The sequence below is a fragment of the Protopterus annectens genome, chromosome 11.part0 (assembly GCF_019279795.1).
Source record: "Protopterus annectens isolate FY-2018-M chromosome 11.part0, PAN1.0, whole genome shotgun sequence".
Lineage (NCBI taxonomy): Eukaryota > Metazoa > Chordata > Ceratodontiformes > Protopteridae > Protopterus > Protopterus annectens.
In genome coordinates, this window is record NC_056745.1 from 524,065,145 (window position 1) to 524,083,872 (window position 18,728).

Here is an 18,728-nt window from a genome sequence, read left to right on the forward strand (position 1 = left end):
TAAAGTTGCATAGGATAGAAAGGTATAGACAAGTCCAGCTAGGACAGAGGGGATGGAGGGAGGGTAACCTGGACTGCAGCAGTGTGAACACTCTAACATCTACATTTATGGTAGGTACAAAACTGTACTATGTTCATCGTGTTACACTGCTGCAGTCATTACACTTGGGTAGAATCCCAGAGCTAAGGTTGGGTGGCTGGTCTAGAAAGAGCTATGATTGGCTATGAGGCCCTGCAGAACTGCAGTGGCAAATCCTGCTCTGGATTTAGAGCAGAGAGGCAAGTGGCAATGCTTGGTAAAGGTGTGCACTGAACTCCAAGTTGCAGCCTCCAAAATTTCCTTGGTTAGTACTCCTCTGGGAAAGGCTGTTGAAGTAGCTGTTGCTCTGGCAGAATGTGACCTAATGCTATTAGGGACTGATTTTCCATGCTGTGTGTAGCAGTAACGAATACAGTGTCCTATCCATTTGGAAATAGTCTGCTTTGAGATAGCCTTGCCCTGTGATCCTGCAGCATATGCTACAAACAGTTGCTCAGTTTTCCTGAAAGCTTTTGTTTTGTCCAAGTAGAAGCGTAGCTGCCTGTGTATGTCCAAAGAGTGCAGAAGTTTCTCCCCTTTATTCTGTGGGTTTGGATAGAAAGTTGGCAAATGGATGGTTTGGTTAAGAGCCACACTAGATACCACATTTGGCATGAAGGTAGGGTTTGTCCTTAAAGAAACCCTGTCCTGATGAAATATTACAAAAGGTTCCAACTGCCATTAATGCCTGTAGCTCTGACACTCTTCGTGCTGAAGTTACTGCCAGGAGCAGAGCTACTTTCCATGATAAAAACTTTAGATTGGCTGTATTGGCTGGCTCAAAAGGTGGCAAGGTCAGTTTTTTCCAAAACAAAATTGAGGTCCCACGTCAGTGTTGGTGCTCCCTGGGGTGGTCTTATGTTTTTAGCCCCTCTGAGGTACTGCTTTAGCAAGGGATGAGAGAATAAAGGAGGATCCATGTTGTAATGAGCTGAAATGGCAGAGGCGTGGATCTTAATTGATGAGAAGGATAGGCCTTTGTCCAGCATCTCAGTTAAGTACTGTAAAATCTGAGGAATGTTTGGGACAAGAGGGTCAAGGCTTTGAGCCTGGTTCCAGGCACAGAATCTCTTCCATTTTTCTGAGTAAGATTTCCTGGTGCTAGGCCTCCTGGCCTCCAAAATGACATCCATAACAGCTTTAGAGAGAGGTGTTGCCTGTTTGACTAATGAATCTGCCATGCAGCCAGGTTTAGGGTTTTGAGCTGACCGTGCAGAATCTGACTGTTTTGTTGAGTCAGAAGGTGTGAAATTTGAGGCAAAATCCATGGTGGTCCATGAGCCAAGTTCTTTAAGATTGGGTACCAGTGCTGGCGTGGCCAGTCTGAGCAATCAGGATCATCTGTGGTTTTTCTTGTCTGGCTTTTAGGAGTACCTTTGAAAGGAGAGGCAGTGGTGGGAAGGCATAAACTTTTAGGCTTTTCCAGCTGAACGAAAGAGCATCCACTTTCCATGCTTGTGTGTGGTAAGTCCTTGTGCAGAATTTTTGTAATTGGCAATTCAGGGGAGGCAAAAAGATCTGTCTGGGCACCCCCACTTTTACGTTACCATGCTGAAGATTTGTGGATTCAATTTCCATTCATGAGGGTCCATGAAATTTCTGCTGAGATAGTCTGCCAGAGTATTTTTCTTTCCTGGCAGGAATTGTGCTTGCAGATGAACTTGATAAGTTAGAACAGTGTTCCACAAGGTCATGGCTTGCCTGCATAGGGGATAAGAATGAGTGCCCCCTTACTTGTTTATGTTCCACATTACTGTGGTGTTGTCTGTCTTTAATAGTAATTGTCCTGGATGCAGAAGGTCTTTGAAAGCTGTTAGGGCATTTTGAACAGCCAACATCTCTTTTTGATTGATGTGAAGATGCTTTTGGTCTGTGGTCCACTTGCGCTGAATACATTTTCCTGCCATGTGTGCTCCCCAGGCATAATCAAAAAGCATCTGTTGTTAGAGTCTACCTGGCTGCGGGTAGAGTGAAAGGCTGACCCTTGTTGAGGTGACATGCCTGTGCCCACCATCGAAACTCCTGTTGGAGGCAGGAAATTACTTGTATTACTGTTTCTAAACTGTGAGAGTGTTGAGTCCAAACACTTTTTAGGTACCATTGTAATTTCCTCATAGGCAGTCTGGCATATGGAATTAGTAGTATGTAGGATGCCATGAATCCCAGGGCCTGCAGAATTTGTCTTGCAGGGGGATGGGACTTTTCTGCCAGCAATTGAAAATATTGAGTCAGTTGTCCTTGTTTGTCTGGCGTGAGATAAGCCATCTGTGTCATTGTATCCAAGCTGGCACCCAGGAATATTATCTGTTATGAGAGCACTAGTTTTGACTTCCTTTCATTTACTGTGTACCCTACAGAAATAAGCAACCTTTTTACAAACGCCAGATGCTTTAGAAGAATGTCCTTTTTCTCTGCTTGAATGAGACAGTCGTCCAGGTATGGATATATTTGAATTCCTTTTTGTCTGCAAAATACAATTACTGGTGCCAGGCACTTTGTAAAGACCCTGGGCGCAGTAGATAAGCCAAAGGGCAGTGCAGAGAATTGTTAGTGCATTGTACCAGCTTTGAATCTGAGGTATCTTCTGCAATCTTGTCTGATAGACATATGCAGGTATGCCTCTTTGAGGTCCAAAGTAACAAGCCAAGCCTTCTTGCCCAGCATGGGAAGAAGCTGCTGTAGTGTCAACATTTTGAATTTCGGTACATCCAGGTAAGTATTTACAGTTGAAAGGTCTAGTATGGGTCTCCAGGCTTTGTCCTTTCTGGGGACCAGGAAGAGTCATGAGTAAAATCCTTGTCCTTGTTCCTGCTGTGGTACTTTTTGAATAGCTCTCATGTCCATGAGGGCGAAGATTTGTTTTTGAGCCTCTGCCCATTGATTTTGTGGCAGTTTGGCATTCTCTTTAGCCTTGGTAAAGTGTGAAAGTGGAACCTGTATCCTTGAGACACAATATTCAGAACCCACTTGTCTTGGGTGATTGTTTGCCAATTCTGTGAAAAAAGTGCTAGCTTCCCCCCTAAGGGGGCTGCCAAAAGGGAAGTGCTTGGCATATGAAGGGGGAAGTAATTGGGGCTGTTTCCTGTAAGGCTGAGACTTGTCCTCACCTCCTTTTGGGGTTGAGGTACCCCCACTGTCATCTGTAAGAGCCTTGGGGTTGAGATCTGCCTCTTGGGCGTCTGTATCTGCCTCTCTGTGGCCTGTCTGGCACTGGAAAGGACCAATTCTTTGCAGGCCAATTTCTGCTAAATCGAGGTGGCTGTACCTGTAAGAAATCTTTGACTGTTTGCATAGATTTAGCCTTAACCTCCATTTTCTTTAACACCTCTTCTGCCTTAACACCAAACAAGGTATCATGCTGTAAAGGAGCATCCAATAATTTTGCCTTAACATGGTCAGGTAAACTCTGTTCTTTTAACCAGCATGTCTTCGAATCACAGAACCTGTAACTGCGGCTCTACAAGAGGCCTCTAAAGAATCAAAACCACACTGCAGAGTATGTTTTCCCACCTGTTCAACTGCATGCAATAAATCCTGCATTTCTTTACAGTCAGGAGCTTCTGAGCTTGCAAGCATTTTCTGTTTTAACTGAGCCATTAAATATTGTTGGTACTTAAGCATGTGAAACTGGCAATTTAAAGCCCTTACTGCTAAAGTTGCAGAAGTGTAAACTTTCTTCCCCCATCTATCCAATACTCTAGAATCACTGTCAGAGGGGACTGGATTTTTTGCAATGGAAGCCTTAACCCCTTTGGGACCCTGGGAAATGGTTTCTGGGTTAGAAGAAGGGTTTTTATAAAGAAACTTGCGAGAGTCAGGGACTCTATAATACCTATCTGGCTTGGCTGGAGCAGGGGGCAAAGAATCAGGAGATAAGCTGGATTCAGAGAACACATCATTCACAATGTCTAACACAGGCAGAATAGCAAGGGGCCTGTGCTGAGGCAATAAAAGGAAGTCCCTAAGCCTTTTCTTGGATTCTGAAAAATCCTGACTTTCCCAATGGAAATGCTCCCTCATGGTATGTAAAGTTTCGCCAAAAGAGTAATCCTCAGGAGGAGAGTCTGAAGGGATAGATTCTTCAGCATCAGAGTCCTCATAGGGGGGTAGAGAGTATCCCTGGTCTGAAGACGAATCAGAGGAAATGGAAACCTGATCAGAGGAATCATAGTCTGTATCCTGCCTAGGCCTTTTCTCAGGAGGGGGATGGGAACCCCTGATTAGAGTAATGAGGTCTTTGGCCATCTTGAGCATCTGTTTCTTAGGCATGGAGGACTGTCCTGGAGAATGATGCACTTGCTTCTTTGTCTTTAATGGTGTTTTTGTCCTGGCTGTTGCTTTAATGGTAAGTTGTGAAGGTCTGAAAACACCCTCAGAAGCCGATGCCTGCTCAGCGGCTCCGGACCCATCTGAGGGATTAGTTTCCATAGGCCTAATACCTTGAGTTTCCAGAGGCCTAGTTGTCTCCACGTGGGAGTCGGAGGTGGCCTGTGGCTGTGAGGTAGCGGGTGTCAGGGGCTGCGAAAGCACCTGAGAACCGGCAAAGCGGCGACTGGCCTAGAGGAGGCTTCTTTGTCAGTTTTGGACCTTGGATGCTTGTCTTTATCCTTGTCTTTGCATTTATTATGAATTGCGGTCGTCGGTTGTTCCGACGGCATTGTATAATTGAACCTTCGGCCAAAGTAGTGCAAAGCAAAATCAAAACGGCGTTTTATAGTGTGTTTGTTAAATCTAGCACAAAACCGACAACTAATGACGTTGTGATCAAGGCCTAGGCATGGAATACAGTAAGAGTGGAAGTCCTTATGAGGCATTTGCTTCCCACAAGAAATACAATTATTAACTTTTTCTGACATCGGTCTGAGGCAAGAAAAAAGTTTCCCCAACGGGGTACTTAGCTTTATTGAAGACTTCGGATCTGAAAATCTCAGGAGTCGGCCGACCGGCACTTGCGAACTGCTTTTGCTTCGGGCACCGCACGACAAAAAAGACTGAAAAAAATTGCGTCAGATGCATCTTATATACCCCTGGTGCACTGACGTCAGGGAAGAAGTGACAGCAACCGACGCCGGACCAAGACTTTGGAACTATGGCCGACTGTGGGTCTACCTGATGGCAGGATAACCCAAGTGTAATGACTGCAGCAGTGTAACACGATGAACATCTACAATAGACTGGATAAACCCAAATTATTTTGCAAACTGGAAAGAATTAATTAGAAGTTATGTACTCACCATAACGTTCCATCTGAGTAGGTGTATTCATTTGTCTGCAACCTGTGGGTTATGGATCCGATATCGATCCAACCGCATAGTTTCCAGCTATGGATCCAAGCTCAGCTCCTCCCTCACCCATAATGCCCTGCTCTACCCTCATGACCTCAGATCGAAGCTTAAAGCAACAATACCCTCAAAAGGGTAACAAGTAATATGCAGGAAACTGAAAGGCCAGGGGATAGGAGGGATGGTTGCAGACAATGAATACACCTACTCAGAAGCCGATGGTCCTGAGGACGTTCGACCCATCTGAGTAGGATTAGTTTCCATAGGCCTAATACCTTGAGTTTCCAGAGGCCTAGTTGTCTCCACGTGGGAGTCGGAGGTGGCCTGTGGCTCTGAGGTAGCGGGTGTCAGGGGCTGCGAAAGCACCTGAGAACCGGCAAAGCGGCGACTGGCCTAGAAGAGGCTTCTTTGTCAGTTTTGGACCTTGGATGCTTGTCTTTATCCTTGTCTTTGCATTTATTATGAATTGCGGTCGTCGGTTGTTCCGACGGCATTGTATAATTGAACCTTCGGCCAAAGTAGTGCAAAGCAAAATCAAAACGGCGTTTTATAGTGTGTTTGTTAAATCTAGCACAAAACCGACAACTAGTGACGTTGTGATCAAGGCCTAGGCATGGAATACAGTAAGAGTGGAAGTCCTTATGAGGCATTTGCTTCCCACAAGAAATACAATTATTAACTTTTTCTGACATCGGTCTGAGGCAAGAAAAAAGTTTCCCCAACGGGGTACTTAGCTTTATTGAAGACTTCGGATCTGAAAATCTCAGGAGTCGGCCGACTCAGATCCGGCACTTGCTATGAACTGCTTTGCTCGGGCAACCCGCACGACAAGGAGCAATAGACTGAAAAATTGCGTCAGATGCATCTTATATACCCCTGGTGCACTGACGTCAGGGAAGAAGTGACAGCAACCGACGCCGGACCAAGACTTTGGAACTATGGCCGACTGTGGGTCTACCTGATGGCAGGATAACCCAAGTGTAATGACTGCAGCAGTGTAACACGATGAACATCTACAATAGACTGGATAAACCCAAATTATTTTGCAAACTGGAAATGAATATCCTACTTCAGATCAATGGCTATACTAACAAATTAATTTAATCTGTTACAACAATTTTTAATAGTAGACAAATCAAACAAACCCTGGTACATACTATGCATAAGTATACAATATAATATAACAAAACCTTCTAAAATAACACTGTTTAATCATTACATTAATTTCTTTAGGAAACTTATCAATGCAAACATAAATCAAACTTTGGTTTGACCTTTTAACCCCATTTACCATCACTACGAACTTTCCTCAAAATATACAGGGAAACAATAACCTCCTGGGAACAAAATGGATTCTTATGCTGGTTTCAATGTGTAAATAAATTAAATGTTTTAGATATACATATGATAAAAACTGCTTATTCCAACACAGGACTGGTAAACCTTACAAAGCATTCTAATGTACACTCAAGATTTATGCAGATTAATTAATAATTCCTTATTTAAAGATATTCCAAATCTAATCCTGTAGGCAGATAACCCAAATGTAATGACTGCAACAGTGAAACACGAAGAACATCTGCATTTCACAGCTTAGGATCTTTTTAAATTTTGCATTTTTCACTGCAGCTTTTTAGACGCTTACACACTTGGCAGAGCTGCAAGCACTTAAATATCAAAAACAAGCACTACCGTGAAAATAATACTGTAAAAACAAATCATTCAATGAATGCATTTACATGGCTTAATTTAAAGAATCAATTTATTAAGAATTACCTTTCTGTAAGAGTCTTCTATTGTAGGGTCATATTTTTCAACAAATATTCCTTGGACAAACTGCACTGTCTGTAAGACAAGGAATACAATACAATGTTTCACATGAAATGTCTCTGAAAGACTTTTTTTTAGGTGGCATTCTTATATGGCTCTATGCCAATACAAATAAGTAGTCCCATAGTACAATTGCTAGCAAGCACTGGTATGTGCTACTTCAGCTACTCTGCATTGATCTACAACACAATATATGGACAAGTGAGGGGATAAAAAAAAAAAAAAAAAAAAAAACTTCAGTGCCAACCCGGACAGAAAAAGGCAGAGCTTAGGATAGGAGGACATGTTATTTACACAGACAGCATTTAGAAGTGCAGCTACGAGATAACTTGTAATAACCTTCAAATATGATTATTGCTAAAGTGCTTGCATAAACAAACTGGAAAATGCGACAAGTAGGTGTTAGTATTCCAGACAGTAGTGCCTGCCACAATCAGCTGTACAAAGTTCAGCAGTGAAAGGAAGCACCAGTACCATCTTCTGTTCTTTGCTGAAGATTGGGGTGGGGGTCACCAAGAAGTGCACCTACACAAAACACCTGCTGAGAAAAACCTATAACCCCCTATATAGAAACACATTGCCCTAAAGGACCTTCCATCACACGGACAAACACAGCAGTACAATTTTATACAACAGGACATACCATTCCCAGCAATAAGAGACAGCAAAGAATACTGAAACTTTGCTTTCTCAGCAAGAAACAGGTGGAAGCTCCTACTGAAACAATGGTGCTTTTATTAGAACATTTACAGTTATGTAGAGTACCCCAATACAACTCTTCATCATACGGTTCACTGCTGCAGTGCCTTCATAAAAGAAAGGTAGACTGCCATGTAGTACAACATCCCCGATCATGAGGGCAAAACTACAACACAGACCAAGCAAACTTATTATGTCTAAATGTCCAGTTAGTAATCTATGGGAAAGGAGAATGAAAGTCCCAAGTGGCAGATTCTCAGACATGCCAAAAAGAGAAGGTTTTCAAAAGGCAGCATTGGTGGCAGCTGTGCACATGGAAGTCTGTCCAGCATGCGCAACAGTCTTACAAAGATTATTAGAAGGCAACACGACTGGCCAGATATTTGGGAGATAGTCTGTCTGGACAGCTGCCTGCTCAGTTTGCCTGGTAAAGAAGAGACTAACAGACTGCCACAGATGGCGGGTGCCCCCATAATGGGAAGCAATTTAAAGTACAAAGATATACCTCCAACAAAAAAGCAAATACACCAAAAAGGCTTTTAAGCATAGTAAAGGAAAGTAGAGGTAGCGCCAAAAGAAGTTAGGGGGCTGGATGGAGGGTAACCAGGACTGCAACAGTGAATACACTCTAACATCTACATTTATGGTAAGTGCACACAACTGTACTATGTTCTTTGTGTTTCACTGTTGCAGTCATTACATTTGGGTAGATTCCCAAAGCTATGGTTGGGAAGAGGAATTTACATAGCATTAGGACCAGTTATAAGGCCCTGCAAGACTGCAGTGGCAAAGCCAGCTCTGGATTTAGAGAAAATTGCCAAATTATAATGCTTGGTGAAAGTATGTACAGAACTCCAAGTAGCAGCTTCTAGGATGTCCCTGGTACGGACGCCTCTAAGAAAGGCTGTAGAGGTAGATGCAGCCCTGGTGGAGTGAGGTCTGAGCCCCTGGGGGATAGGTTTTCCATGGAAATGAATGCAATGGCCTATCCATTTAGAAATGGTTTTCTTTGAAATAGCCTTCCCCTCTGCCCCTGCAGCAAATGCCATCAGCAGTTGTTCAGATTTCCTTTGAGGTTTAGTCCTGTCCAAGTAGAATCTAAGTTGTCTGTGCACATCTAAGGAATGCAGTATCCATTCCCCTTTGTTCTGTGGATTGGGAAAGAAGGTTGGCAAATGAACGGACTGATTAAGAGCCACACTGGATACCACCTTGGGCATGAAGGATGGATTGGTTCTGAGGGACACCCTGTCCGCACGAAAGATGATGAAAGGTTCCACTGCCATAAGGGCCTGTAATTCAGATACCCTTCTAGCTGAAGTGATTGTTAAAAGGAGAGCCGTTTTCCAAAAAATAAATTTTAAGTCTGCAGTAGCAGCTGGCTTGAAAGGAGGTAGAGTGAGTTTCTCCAAAACAAAGTTAAGGTCCCAGGCTGGGGTTGAAGCTCTCCTGGGTGGTCTCAAATTTTTGGCCCCTCTGAGGAACGGCTTGAGCAGTGGATGAGAGAAGAGGGGAGGTTCTGGGTTATAATGAGCTGAAATGGCTGAGGCATGGATTTTAATGGAGGAAAAAGACAGGCCCTTGTGAAGCATGTCAGTTAAGTATTGATAAATCTGAGGTAAATTGGGCGCTGCTGTGCTCATCCCTTGAGATGTCGGCTGCATGTTTTATACCCCTGACGTCATGGAAGAAGAGACAGCAACCGACGCAGGACCCAAGACTTTGTTAATCAGGCCAACTGAGGGCTGCCTGCAAGTAGATAACCCAAATGTAATGACTGCAACAGTGAAACACTAAGAACATCTGAAGACACGCTTTCATTCAAATGCTCATCTGGACTAACCTCCTTATTTCAAAGAATTTCAGTAAAACAGTGCTGTAATTCAGACATAGAATTTGTAATTGTATTAAAGTATTTAACTGGCCAAATGAAAATGGAGATTAGCATTACCTATAAGTACTCAAGGCTGCTGCAGTTCCCATTTGTGCTCCAGCAGTGATTCACTGTGTATGATCTTTTCTCTGCAGATAAGCAACCTTGGATCTACTAAATTTACATAAGGGGGTGCAAAGAAGGCCTTGCCTACTTCAAAATCTTTAGTGTACTTGTCTATGGATGTTTTCTACATACAAAATAAACCAAGAATCAATTGATTTTTTTCAACTTGGTGAGTTTAATGTTTAGTGAGTTACTCAATTTTTTTCAACTTCCATTGACATGATAAAAGTGCTCCATTATTTTCTGGATTAAGGTTAAGAAAAAATTAAGCTGAACAGAATGAATAAAGAAGAGCTTGGAGAAGACCTATGGTATGAGTGAAGGTTTGGATTTGTGGGACACCTTGTCTCTGTGTAAGGTTCCCAGCAACTTAAAGCATTCAGATCCAGAAATCCTTCTGTATGAGGTGGTCAGGTCCAAGGCCATACTGTAGGAAAGTGTCAAAGTTCGATGGCCAGCCAAAACAGGAGTGCACTCCTGCTCACTGATGCACCAGATTAATGGGGAGTTCTGTTAGTTACTTGACTGGATTCCTGGATTGACATCATATAGAAGACTGGAAGGACATTAAAAAAAGCCACCTCTTATGTTTATGCACTTCTTTCCTAGGGTCTTCTGACCTGCATTTTGAGATGAAGAACGTCAGCCAAAGCACAGTGCAAGGGTTCTTTTGTTACCTTCTAATCTGTGTTTGTAGCTGGAGATAAGGGTGAAAAGGAGGCAATGATGCTCTTTCACCTGTGCTGCACAAAAAATGAGTTCTCTGTTCGGAGAGGGAAGGGCAGCCACATGCTCAAAGGACTGTGCTGTGCTGATTCTATAAACTTTTCAGGTAACAATGGAACACTTGCGCATGATCTTGAAAAGGGGGTACCATCAAAATAAAGGATGATAAATTCCACGGCCTTCAGAATGTTCTGGCAGTTAAGTGACACCTCCAGGAGGATAGAAGAAAATGATTCACAAGTAAAATATTGTCCTGATATACAAAATAGCATCCCTTGTATAACAGGAATGATTCAGGTTGGATTCAACATTCAGAGATATTTTTAGGCTCAAGAAGCACTAGTGATGGTTGTCAAAGACATTCATAACTGGAACGAACAATTCTACGGCAAAAATTAGAGCCATGCATTTGCTGCAGACTGAGTACAGTACAAGAGCAGAAGGGCAAGAAAGTGAAAGCGCAGTTGTTTTAGGAACTTACCATAACTGCAGATGTTACAGTACATTAATTGTTGCAGCCCTCATCTGTGGGATATCCTGCCTGAATGTTGGCCAGGCTTCTAGAAAGTCCAGTTGTGTAAAATCTTACTGTAATAGCAGAAGTCCTTCTCATCACTGCTGCAGTATTCTTTACAAAAGGAATTCCATGCCAAAAGTAGTCCAACATGCAGCCAGTACACATACCAAAGCCTTGAGATTTTATAGATATCGTACATCACAGGTATGCTCCCCGTTCAAGGTATAGGGCATAAAGGTGGCATACAAAAGTACATACCTCAGAACTGAATAGCAAAGGAGGAACAGTCCTAAGAATTAGGAGAAACATGCATCCAGAAGAAAAAGGAAATGATTCCAAGGCCAGGAAGATGGGGGAAAAAAAGCAGAGTATAAGAGGAGGAAAACAGCTGCAACAGTGAAGAGAAGAGCATCTACTATTATCGTATTGATTTTATACACTGTACTATGTCCTGTCATATCACTGTTGCAGTATTCTTTAAAAAAAAGGGCAAGTAGAAAAACTCAAGAGGAAACTTGGGAGGAGGAAGGACTGGAACGACCCTCAAGAAACCCATGCAGGATACCACTGGCAAAGCCAGCTCTTGATCTGGAATCATTCAATTTGGAATGCTTCGTGAAAGTATGGGCAGAGGTCCAAGTAGCAGCCTCAAAGATGGAGCCGGTTACCATTTGAAAAAAGCACCACAGGAAGCAGCAGTCCTAGTAAAATGAGCCTTCACAAAGGCAGAAAGACATTTTTCATGAAAGGAGTAACAAAAGAGAAGTGGCTTAAGCGACCCATAAGTATATGGTTTGTTTAGAAAAAGCCAAACCCCGAGATCTTGGATGAAAGGAAATAAGTTGCTCAAATTTGTGAATGGCCTTAGTCTTGGCTAAATAAGATTTGAGCTGTCTATGCAAATCCAAGTGATAAAGAAACTTCTCATGAGCAGTCTGTGGAGAAAAGAAAAAGGCAGGCAAATTAACAGATTGATTAAAGACCACCTTGAGTTTATAAAATAAGGATTAGCATAAAGAGACACCCTGTTTCTATGAAAAAACAAAAGTAGAAACAGCCATAACGGCCTAGAGTTCACAGACCCTCATAGCTGAAGTAAAACAGTACTCCATGTACAATGCTGCAAGGAAGCTTAAGCTGCAGGATCAAAAAGAGCCAATCAATTTTTCAAATACAAAATTGAGGTCTCAAGAAGGCGGAACAGACTTCCTGTGAGGTCTGATATGAAGGATGCCTTTAAGAAATTGTTTGACCTCAAACTTAGAGGCCAGGGAAGGAGTTAATGGCAGACTAGCAGAAAAGTACAGTTTTGTACCTACCATAAATGTAGATGTCCGAGAGGTATGCATCTGCAGTCCTAACAAATGGGTTGTCCTGGCTTCAGGCAGCCCTTCGGTCGGACGGATTCCAAAGTCTGGGTCTGGCCTCGGCTGGTGTCGCACTTCACCCGACGTCATAGCTGCAGTTCTTCGGGTACAAAGGCATCAGCCGACGCCATTTTCCTCAGTGTTTCTTGCCCCAGATGCCAGATGCCCTCTAGGAAGGCTAAATTTGGATAAATGCAAATGTTTCCAAACAGAGAGCAAATAGAAGTAAACATGTATATACATATATACAAATACACCATAATAGATTCCCCCAGCTAGCTACAAGATGGGCAAATACCCTAGGAGTACCACAGAGGGGAAGGAGGGTGGGTAATCCTGACTGCAGATGCATACCTCTCGGACATCTACATTTATGGTAGGTACAAAACTGTACTATGTCCTTCAAGGATGCATCTGCAGTCCTAACAAATGGGTAGAATACCATAGCCAAACTGGGGGAGGAGGCCCTAACTAGATTATGGTGTAGTTAAGATCCCTTGCAAAACAGCAGTGGCAAAACCTGCTTGGAATCTGGAGTATAAGGGTAGATTATAATGCTTGGCAAATGTATGCACGGAGCTCCAAGTAGTAGCCTCTAAAATGTCTTTTGTAGCCACCGTAAAAAGCTGTAGTAGTGGCTGTAGCCCTTGTGGAGTGAGGTCTGATATTTTCTGGAGTTGCCTTTCCATGATAAGAATAACAAAATCTAATGCAATTTCCTATCCATTTTGAGATTGTCTGTTTTGAAATTGCTTTTCCTTCCATTCCTGTGGCATATGCTACCAGAAGCTGGTCAGTTTTTCTATTGTTCTTGGTTCTGTCCAGGTAGTAGTGCAATTGCCTATGCACATCCAAGGTATGCAGCAGTCTTTCTCCCCTGTTCTGTGGGTTGGGGAAGAATGTAGGTAGGTGGATTGCTTGGTTTAAAGATACCTGGAGACCACCTTTGGCATAAAGGTAGGATTAGTTCTCATGGACACTCTATCCTGATGGAAGATAAGGAAGGGTTGCACTGCCATTAATGCCTGTAATTCAGAAACCCTTCTTGCTGAAGTGATTGCAAGCAGGAAAGCAGTTTTCCATGATAAGTACTGTAATTCTGCTGTTGCTGCTGGTTCAAAAGGGGGAAGTGTCAACTTTTCTAGTACAAAGTTCAAGTCCCATGTAGGCAATGGTGGCTTCCTTGGAGGCTTTACATTTTTGATTCCTCTCAGAAACTGCCTGAGTAGAGGATGAGAGAAGACTGGAGGATCCATGTTGTATTCTGCTGAAATAGCTGACGCATGAATCTTAATGGAGGAGTAAGATAGGCCATTGTGGAAAAGTTCTGCTAACTATTCCAGGATGTTAGCTATGTTTACCAGTGCTACATTTTGCCCTTTTGCTGCACTCCAAAAGAGATATCTTTTCCATTTCGCTGAGTAAGTTTTTCTTGTTGAGGGTCTGCGAGCTTCCAAGATAATGTCTTTAACCCTTTGAGATAAATCTGGGTTATTTTGTCTCATGCAATGCTCCAAGCAGCTAGCTGCAGTATTTTCAGGTTCGGATGCAGGGTTTTGAAGTTGTTCTGTGTTAGCAGTAAAGGAACCAGGGGTAGAGGCCATGCGAGTTCCCGAGACATACTCCTCAGTAGTGGGTACTAGTGCTGCCTCGGCCAGTCTGGAGCTATCAGGATGATCCTTGGGTGGTCTTCTTTGATCTTCAATAGCACCTTGTGCATCAAGGGAAAAGGTGGGAATGCATATGCTGTCAGGTTTTTCCAACTGAAAGATAGGGAGTCCACCTTCCAAGCAAGTGGGTGGTATGTCCTTGTGCAGAATTTTTTCAATTGGTGATTGTGTGGAGATGCGAATAAGTCTATTTCTGGTAGTCCCCATTTCCTTGTGATGGATTTGAAGATGTCTGGATGCAGCATCCATTCGTGTGCATCCGTGGTAGTCCTGCTTAAGATGTCTGCTAGTATGTTTTCTTTCCCTGGCACAAATATTGCCTTGAGCTGTATGTTGAAGCTTAGGGCCACATTCCAGAGATCCATTGCCATCCGGCATAGAGGATATGAATGTGTGCCTCCCTGTTTGTTGATATACCACATAACTGTGGTGTTGTCCGTCCTTATCAGCAATTGTCCCTGTTGGAGAAATGGACTGAATGACTGAATTGCCAGTTTTACTGCCAGCATCTCTTTTTGGTTTATGTGTAGGTTTAGCTGGTCTTGAGTCCATAAGCCTTGTATGCATTTGTCCAGCATGTGTGCCCCCCAACCGAGGTCTGAGGCGTCTGTGGTGATAGTCTGGCTTGGTCGAGGGTTGTGGAAGGGCAGTCCTTTGTTCAATTGACAGGCCTGAGCCCACCATCGGAATTCTTGCTTCAGGCATGGAATTACTGGAATTTGGGTTTCTAGGCTGTGCTTGTGCTGAGACCATACATTCCTGAGGTACCATTGCAACTTCCTCATATGCAGTCTGGCATGTGGGATCAATATTATGCAGGATGCCATGTAACCCAGGGCTTGCAGGATTTTCCTTGCTGTAAGCTGGTTCTGCGTTGTTAATGCCATGAAGTAGAGTGGAAGGTGCTTTTGTTTTTCTGCTGTGAGGGATGCCATTTGATTTGATGTGTCCAGTTCCGCACCCAAGAAGGTTATCCTTTGGGATGGCAACAGCCTTGACTTTTTTATATTGACTGTGTATCCCAAGGCTTGCAGTAGATGAATGACCCTTTTCAAGTCTTTTGTTAATTTGTCTCTGTTGTCCGCTTGTAACAGGCAGTCGCCCAGGTAAGGGTAAATTTGAATTCCCTGGAGCCTGCAATGAGCAATTACTGATGCCAGGCATTTCGTGAATACTCTGCGGGCAGTAGATAAGCCAAAAGGCAATGCTGAGAATTGATAATGCTCTGATCCTGCAAGAAATCTGAGGTATCTTCTGCAATTTGGTCGTATGGGGACGTGCAGGTATGCCTCCTTGAGATCTAGAGTTACCAGCCAAGACTCCTTGCCCAGCATGGGAAGAAGCTGCTGTAGAGTCAGCATTTTGAATTTTGGGACAATGAGGTATGTGTTCAGTGCGGACAGGTCTAGAATAGGTCTCCATTGATTTTCCTTCCTTGACACCAGGAAAAGTCTGGAGTAAAATCCTTGCCCTTGTTCCATAGATGGACCTTTCCTATAGCTCCCATCCTTTTTAAGTTGTCTATTTGTTCTAGAGCGTTTGCCATTTGATTTGGAGGTAGGTTTGGCATTCCTCTCTTCCTTGGTAGAGTATGGAAGTGAAACCTGTAACCTTTGTCTATTGTCTGTAAAATCCATTTGTCTCCTGTAAAGCAATGCCAGTTTACTGAAAATAAGGCTAGCTTTCCGCCCAAGGGTGCTTCTAGTTGTTCCCTGGAAGGCGGCTTCAGAGCCAAGTCACTGTGATTGTCCTGTGGAAGTGGTAGTGGCTGGATCTGCAGCAGTACTTCGCTGGTTGTTAGGCTGCCACTGACGTCCCCTGTAGGCACCTCTGGATTGACCTCTGCCTCTTGTGCGCCTATTCCTGCCTCTCTGTGTTCTGCTGGTGTCTGGAAAGGACCAATTCTTGGAGGGCCAGTTCCTACTAAACCTTGGAGGCTGGACCTGTAAGAAATCCTTGACTGTCTGGACAGATTTTGCTTTCTCTTCCACCTTCTTCAGCACTTGCTGTGCAGGAGAGCCAAACAAATTGTGTTTATCCATGGGAGCATCTAGGAGCTTTGATTTTACATGGTCTGGTAATGACTGCTCTTTTAACCATGCATGCCTTCTGATCACTGTACCAGTCATAGCTGATCTGAAGGAAGACTCCAGTGCATCATAGCCACATTTTAAGGAATGGTTACTGACCTGCTGTATGTTATGTACCATTTCCTGAAGAGACTTTCGATCTAAAGCTTCAGGTGAGGACAACTTTTTAGATAACTGATCTAACAAATTCCTGATACTGAATCATGTGGAATTGACAGTTTAAGGCCCTAGCCGAAAGAGTAGCAGAAGTATAAACTTTTTTACCCCATCTCCAAGGCCCTAGATTCCCTTTCAGAGGGGAGTGGGTTTTTGGCAGAGGTAGCTGCTACAGCCTTGGGGCCCTGTGAAATAGTTTCAGGATCTGCAAAAGGAGCCTTACACAAGTGATTATGTGTGTCCAGAACCCTGTAGTATCTGTCGGGCTTAGCAGGGGCCGGAGGGAGTGAATCAGGAGCAGTACAAGCATCATTAAATGCATCATCCACAACTGTAAGTACTGGAGGAATGGCTAAAGGCCTATGCTGTGACAAATGCAAAAATGTCCTAAGCCTTTTCCTAGAGTCTGAGAAATCCTGACCCTGCCATTGAAATTGTTCCCTCATAGCATGCAAGGTTTCCCCAAAAGAAAATTCCTCAGGAGGAGAGGCAGAAGGAATGGAGTCTTCTGCATCAGAGTCCTCATATGGAGAATAAGGGCCCTCAGGAGGGTTTGTATTTTCTGATTCATCTGAGGAGTAATCAGTAGAAACTGGCTCAGGGGGTTCTGCTCTAGGCCTCTTCTCTGGAGGGGGTTGAGAGGCCCTATCAGGGTGAGACTGGGATCCCCTGATCAAAGAAATGAGATCCTCTGCTAGACTAAGCATTTGAGTACTAGAGCTAGGCCTGTGAGAGGGGGCTTTAGTAGGCACGGCCTTGGAAGATTTAGCTGCTTTAGCCCTGGCAAAGGCCTTAATTGACATGGATGCAGGGGGCCTAGCAGCTCCACGTGCAGGAGTAGATACATCTAGGGGAATAGTATCTGATAAATCCTAAGAAACTGTAAGAGCAGGTGGAATTTCAGTAGCAGATTCAGCCATGCTAGAAGAGGCCTCGGTAGTAGGAGGCATGCTTTCGGCTGAAGGAAGAACCGCAGACTCTGTTTCAGCCGAAACAGAGACACTCGCGGTTGGCCTAACCACGGTTTCGGCCGAAACCGCGGACCGCAAGTGTCGGTCCTTTTCCTTACGCTTTTTAGCTAAATGTGAAGTCGGAGTCTCCGACGGCATGATATAAGCAAAAGCGGAGCCGAAAAACTCCTCTGCAAACTCCGACCGATGTCTAAGCGTCCGTCGGTTGAAAGAAGCACAGGCTAAACAAGCTGCTACGTCGTGGTCTGGGCCTAAACAAGGTAGGCAGTAAGAGTGGAAGTCTTTATGAGGTATTTGTTTCCCACAAGTTAAACAGTTATTCACTTTTTCTGACATCGGCTGAGGCAAGAAAGAGTCCCCAACGGGGTACTTAGCTTTTTAGAAGTCTTCGGTAGTAGTAATCTCTGGATCTGACCGACCGGCACTTGCGAACAGCTTCTGCTTCGGGCGCCACGCGGCAAGAAAGACTGAGGAAAATGGCGTCGGCTGATGCCTTTATACCCGAAGAACTGCAGCTATGACGTCGGGTGAAGTGCGACACCAGCCGAGGCCAGACCCAGACTTTGGAATCCGGCCAACCGAAGGGCTGCCTGAGGCCAGGACAACCCATTTGTTAGGACTGCAGATGCACCCTTGAAGGACATCAGCTAAAAGGTGAGCTTTAACATTATATTATGCTAACACAGGATGGTGCAATTCACACAAATAACAGAACCAAGAGGGATCCCCACAGAAGGTGGATCCTGGTTATGAGCAAGGCGCCAAACTCTCTCTTCCATTTGGACTTAAGTGATTACCTGGTCTCCTGCAAAACCCTAAGCACATCCTCAGAAAATAAGGTGCCTAAAAGGAATCAAAACCCCATCACCCACGACTGTCAGTTGAAGAGTGGACAAATTAGGATGGATTAGAATCCCCTTGTCTTGTGTGAATAGGTCCACCATGTGAGGTAACTTGCGATGAATGCCCCTGGCCATGTGAAGGGGAACCAATACTGTCTGGGTCAAAAGGGAGTCACTAACAATATTTTGGGGGGAGTCCTGCTCAGAATTGGAGGAAGGGGAGGGAAGGCACAGAGAAATATCCACTTCCAAGAAAAGATGTGGAATCCACCTTCCAAGCCAGAGAACTTAGGATTCTGGTGCAAAAAAACTAGAAGTTGTGTCTTTAAAAGGGAGGCAAAAAGATCCGCCTGAGGAGTACCCCACTGATGGGCAATGTCCTGAAACACATCTCTGTGAAGCATCCATTTGTGAGCCTGTGAATTGAACCTGCTCAAAAAATATGCTACTATATTTTGCTCTGAAGGAATGCATACAGCCTGAAGAGTCACTTGATACTGG

The 18,728-nt window shown here is 43.9% G+C and overlaps 1 protein-coding gene across 3 annotated transcripts in view; it reads right to left on the minus strand.

Annotated features, from left to right (window-relative positions):
* Positions 1-18,728, minus strand: part of RAP1B (RAP1B, member of RAS oncogene family) — a 1,113,130-nt gene that overhangs the window by 651,966 nt on the left and 442,436 nt on the right. For 2 of the 3 annotated variants that reach the window (XM_044088031.1, XM_044088032.1), the window contains one exon: positions 7,137-7,205. The exons of the other annotated variant lie outside the window; for it this stretch is intronic. In XM_044088031.1, the coding sequence (XP_043943966.1) occupies positions 7,137-7,205 (69 nt within the window). The remainder of the gene's footprint in view (positions 1-7,136; positions 7,206-18,728) is intronic. 3 annotated transcript variants of the gene reach the window in all.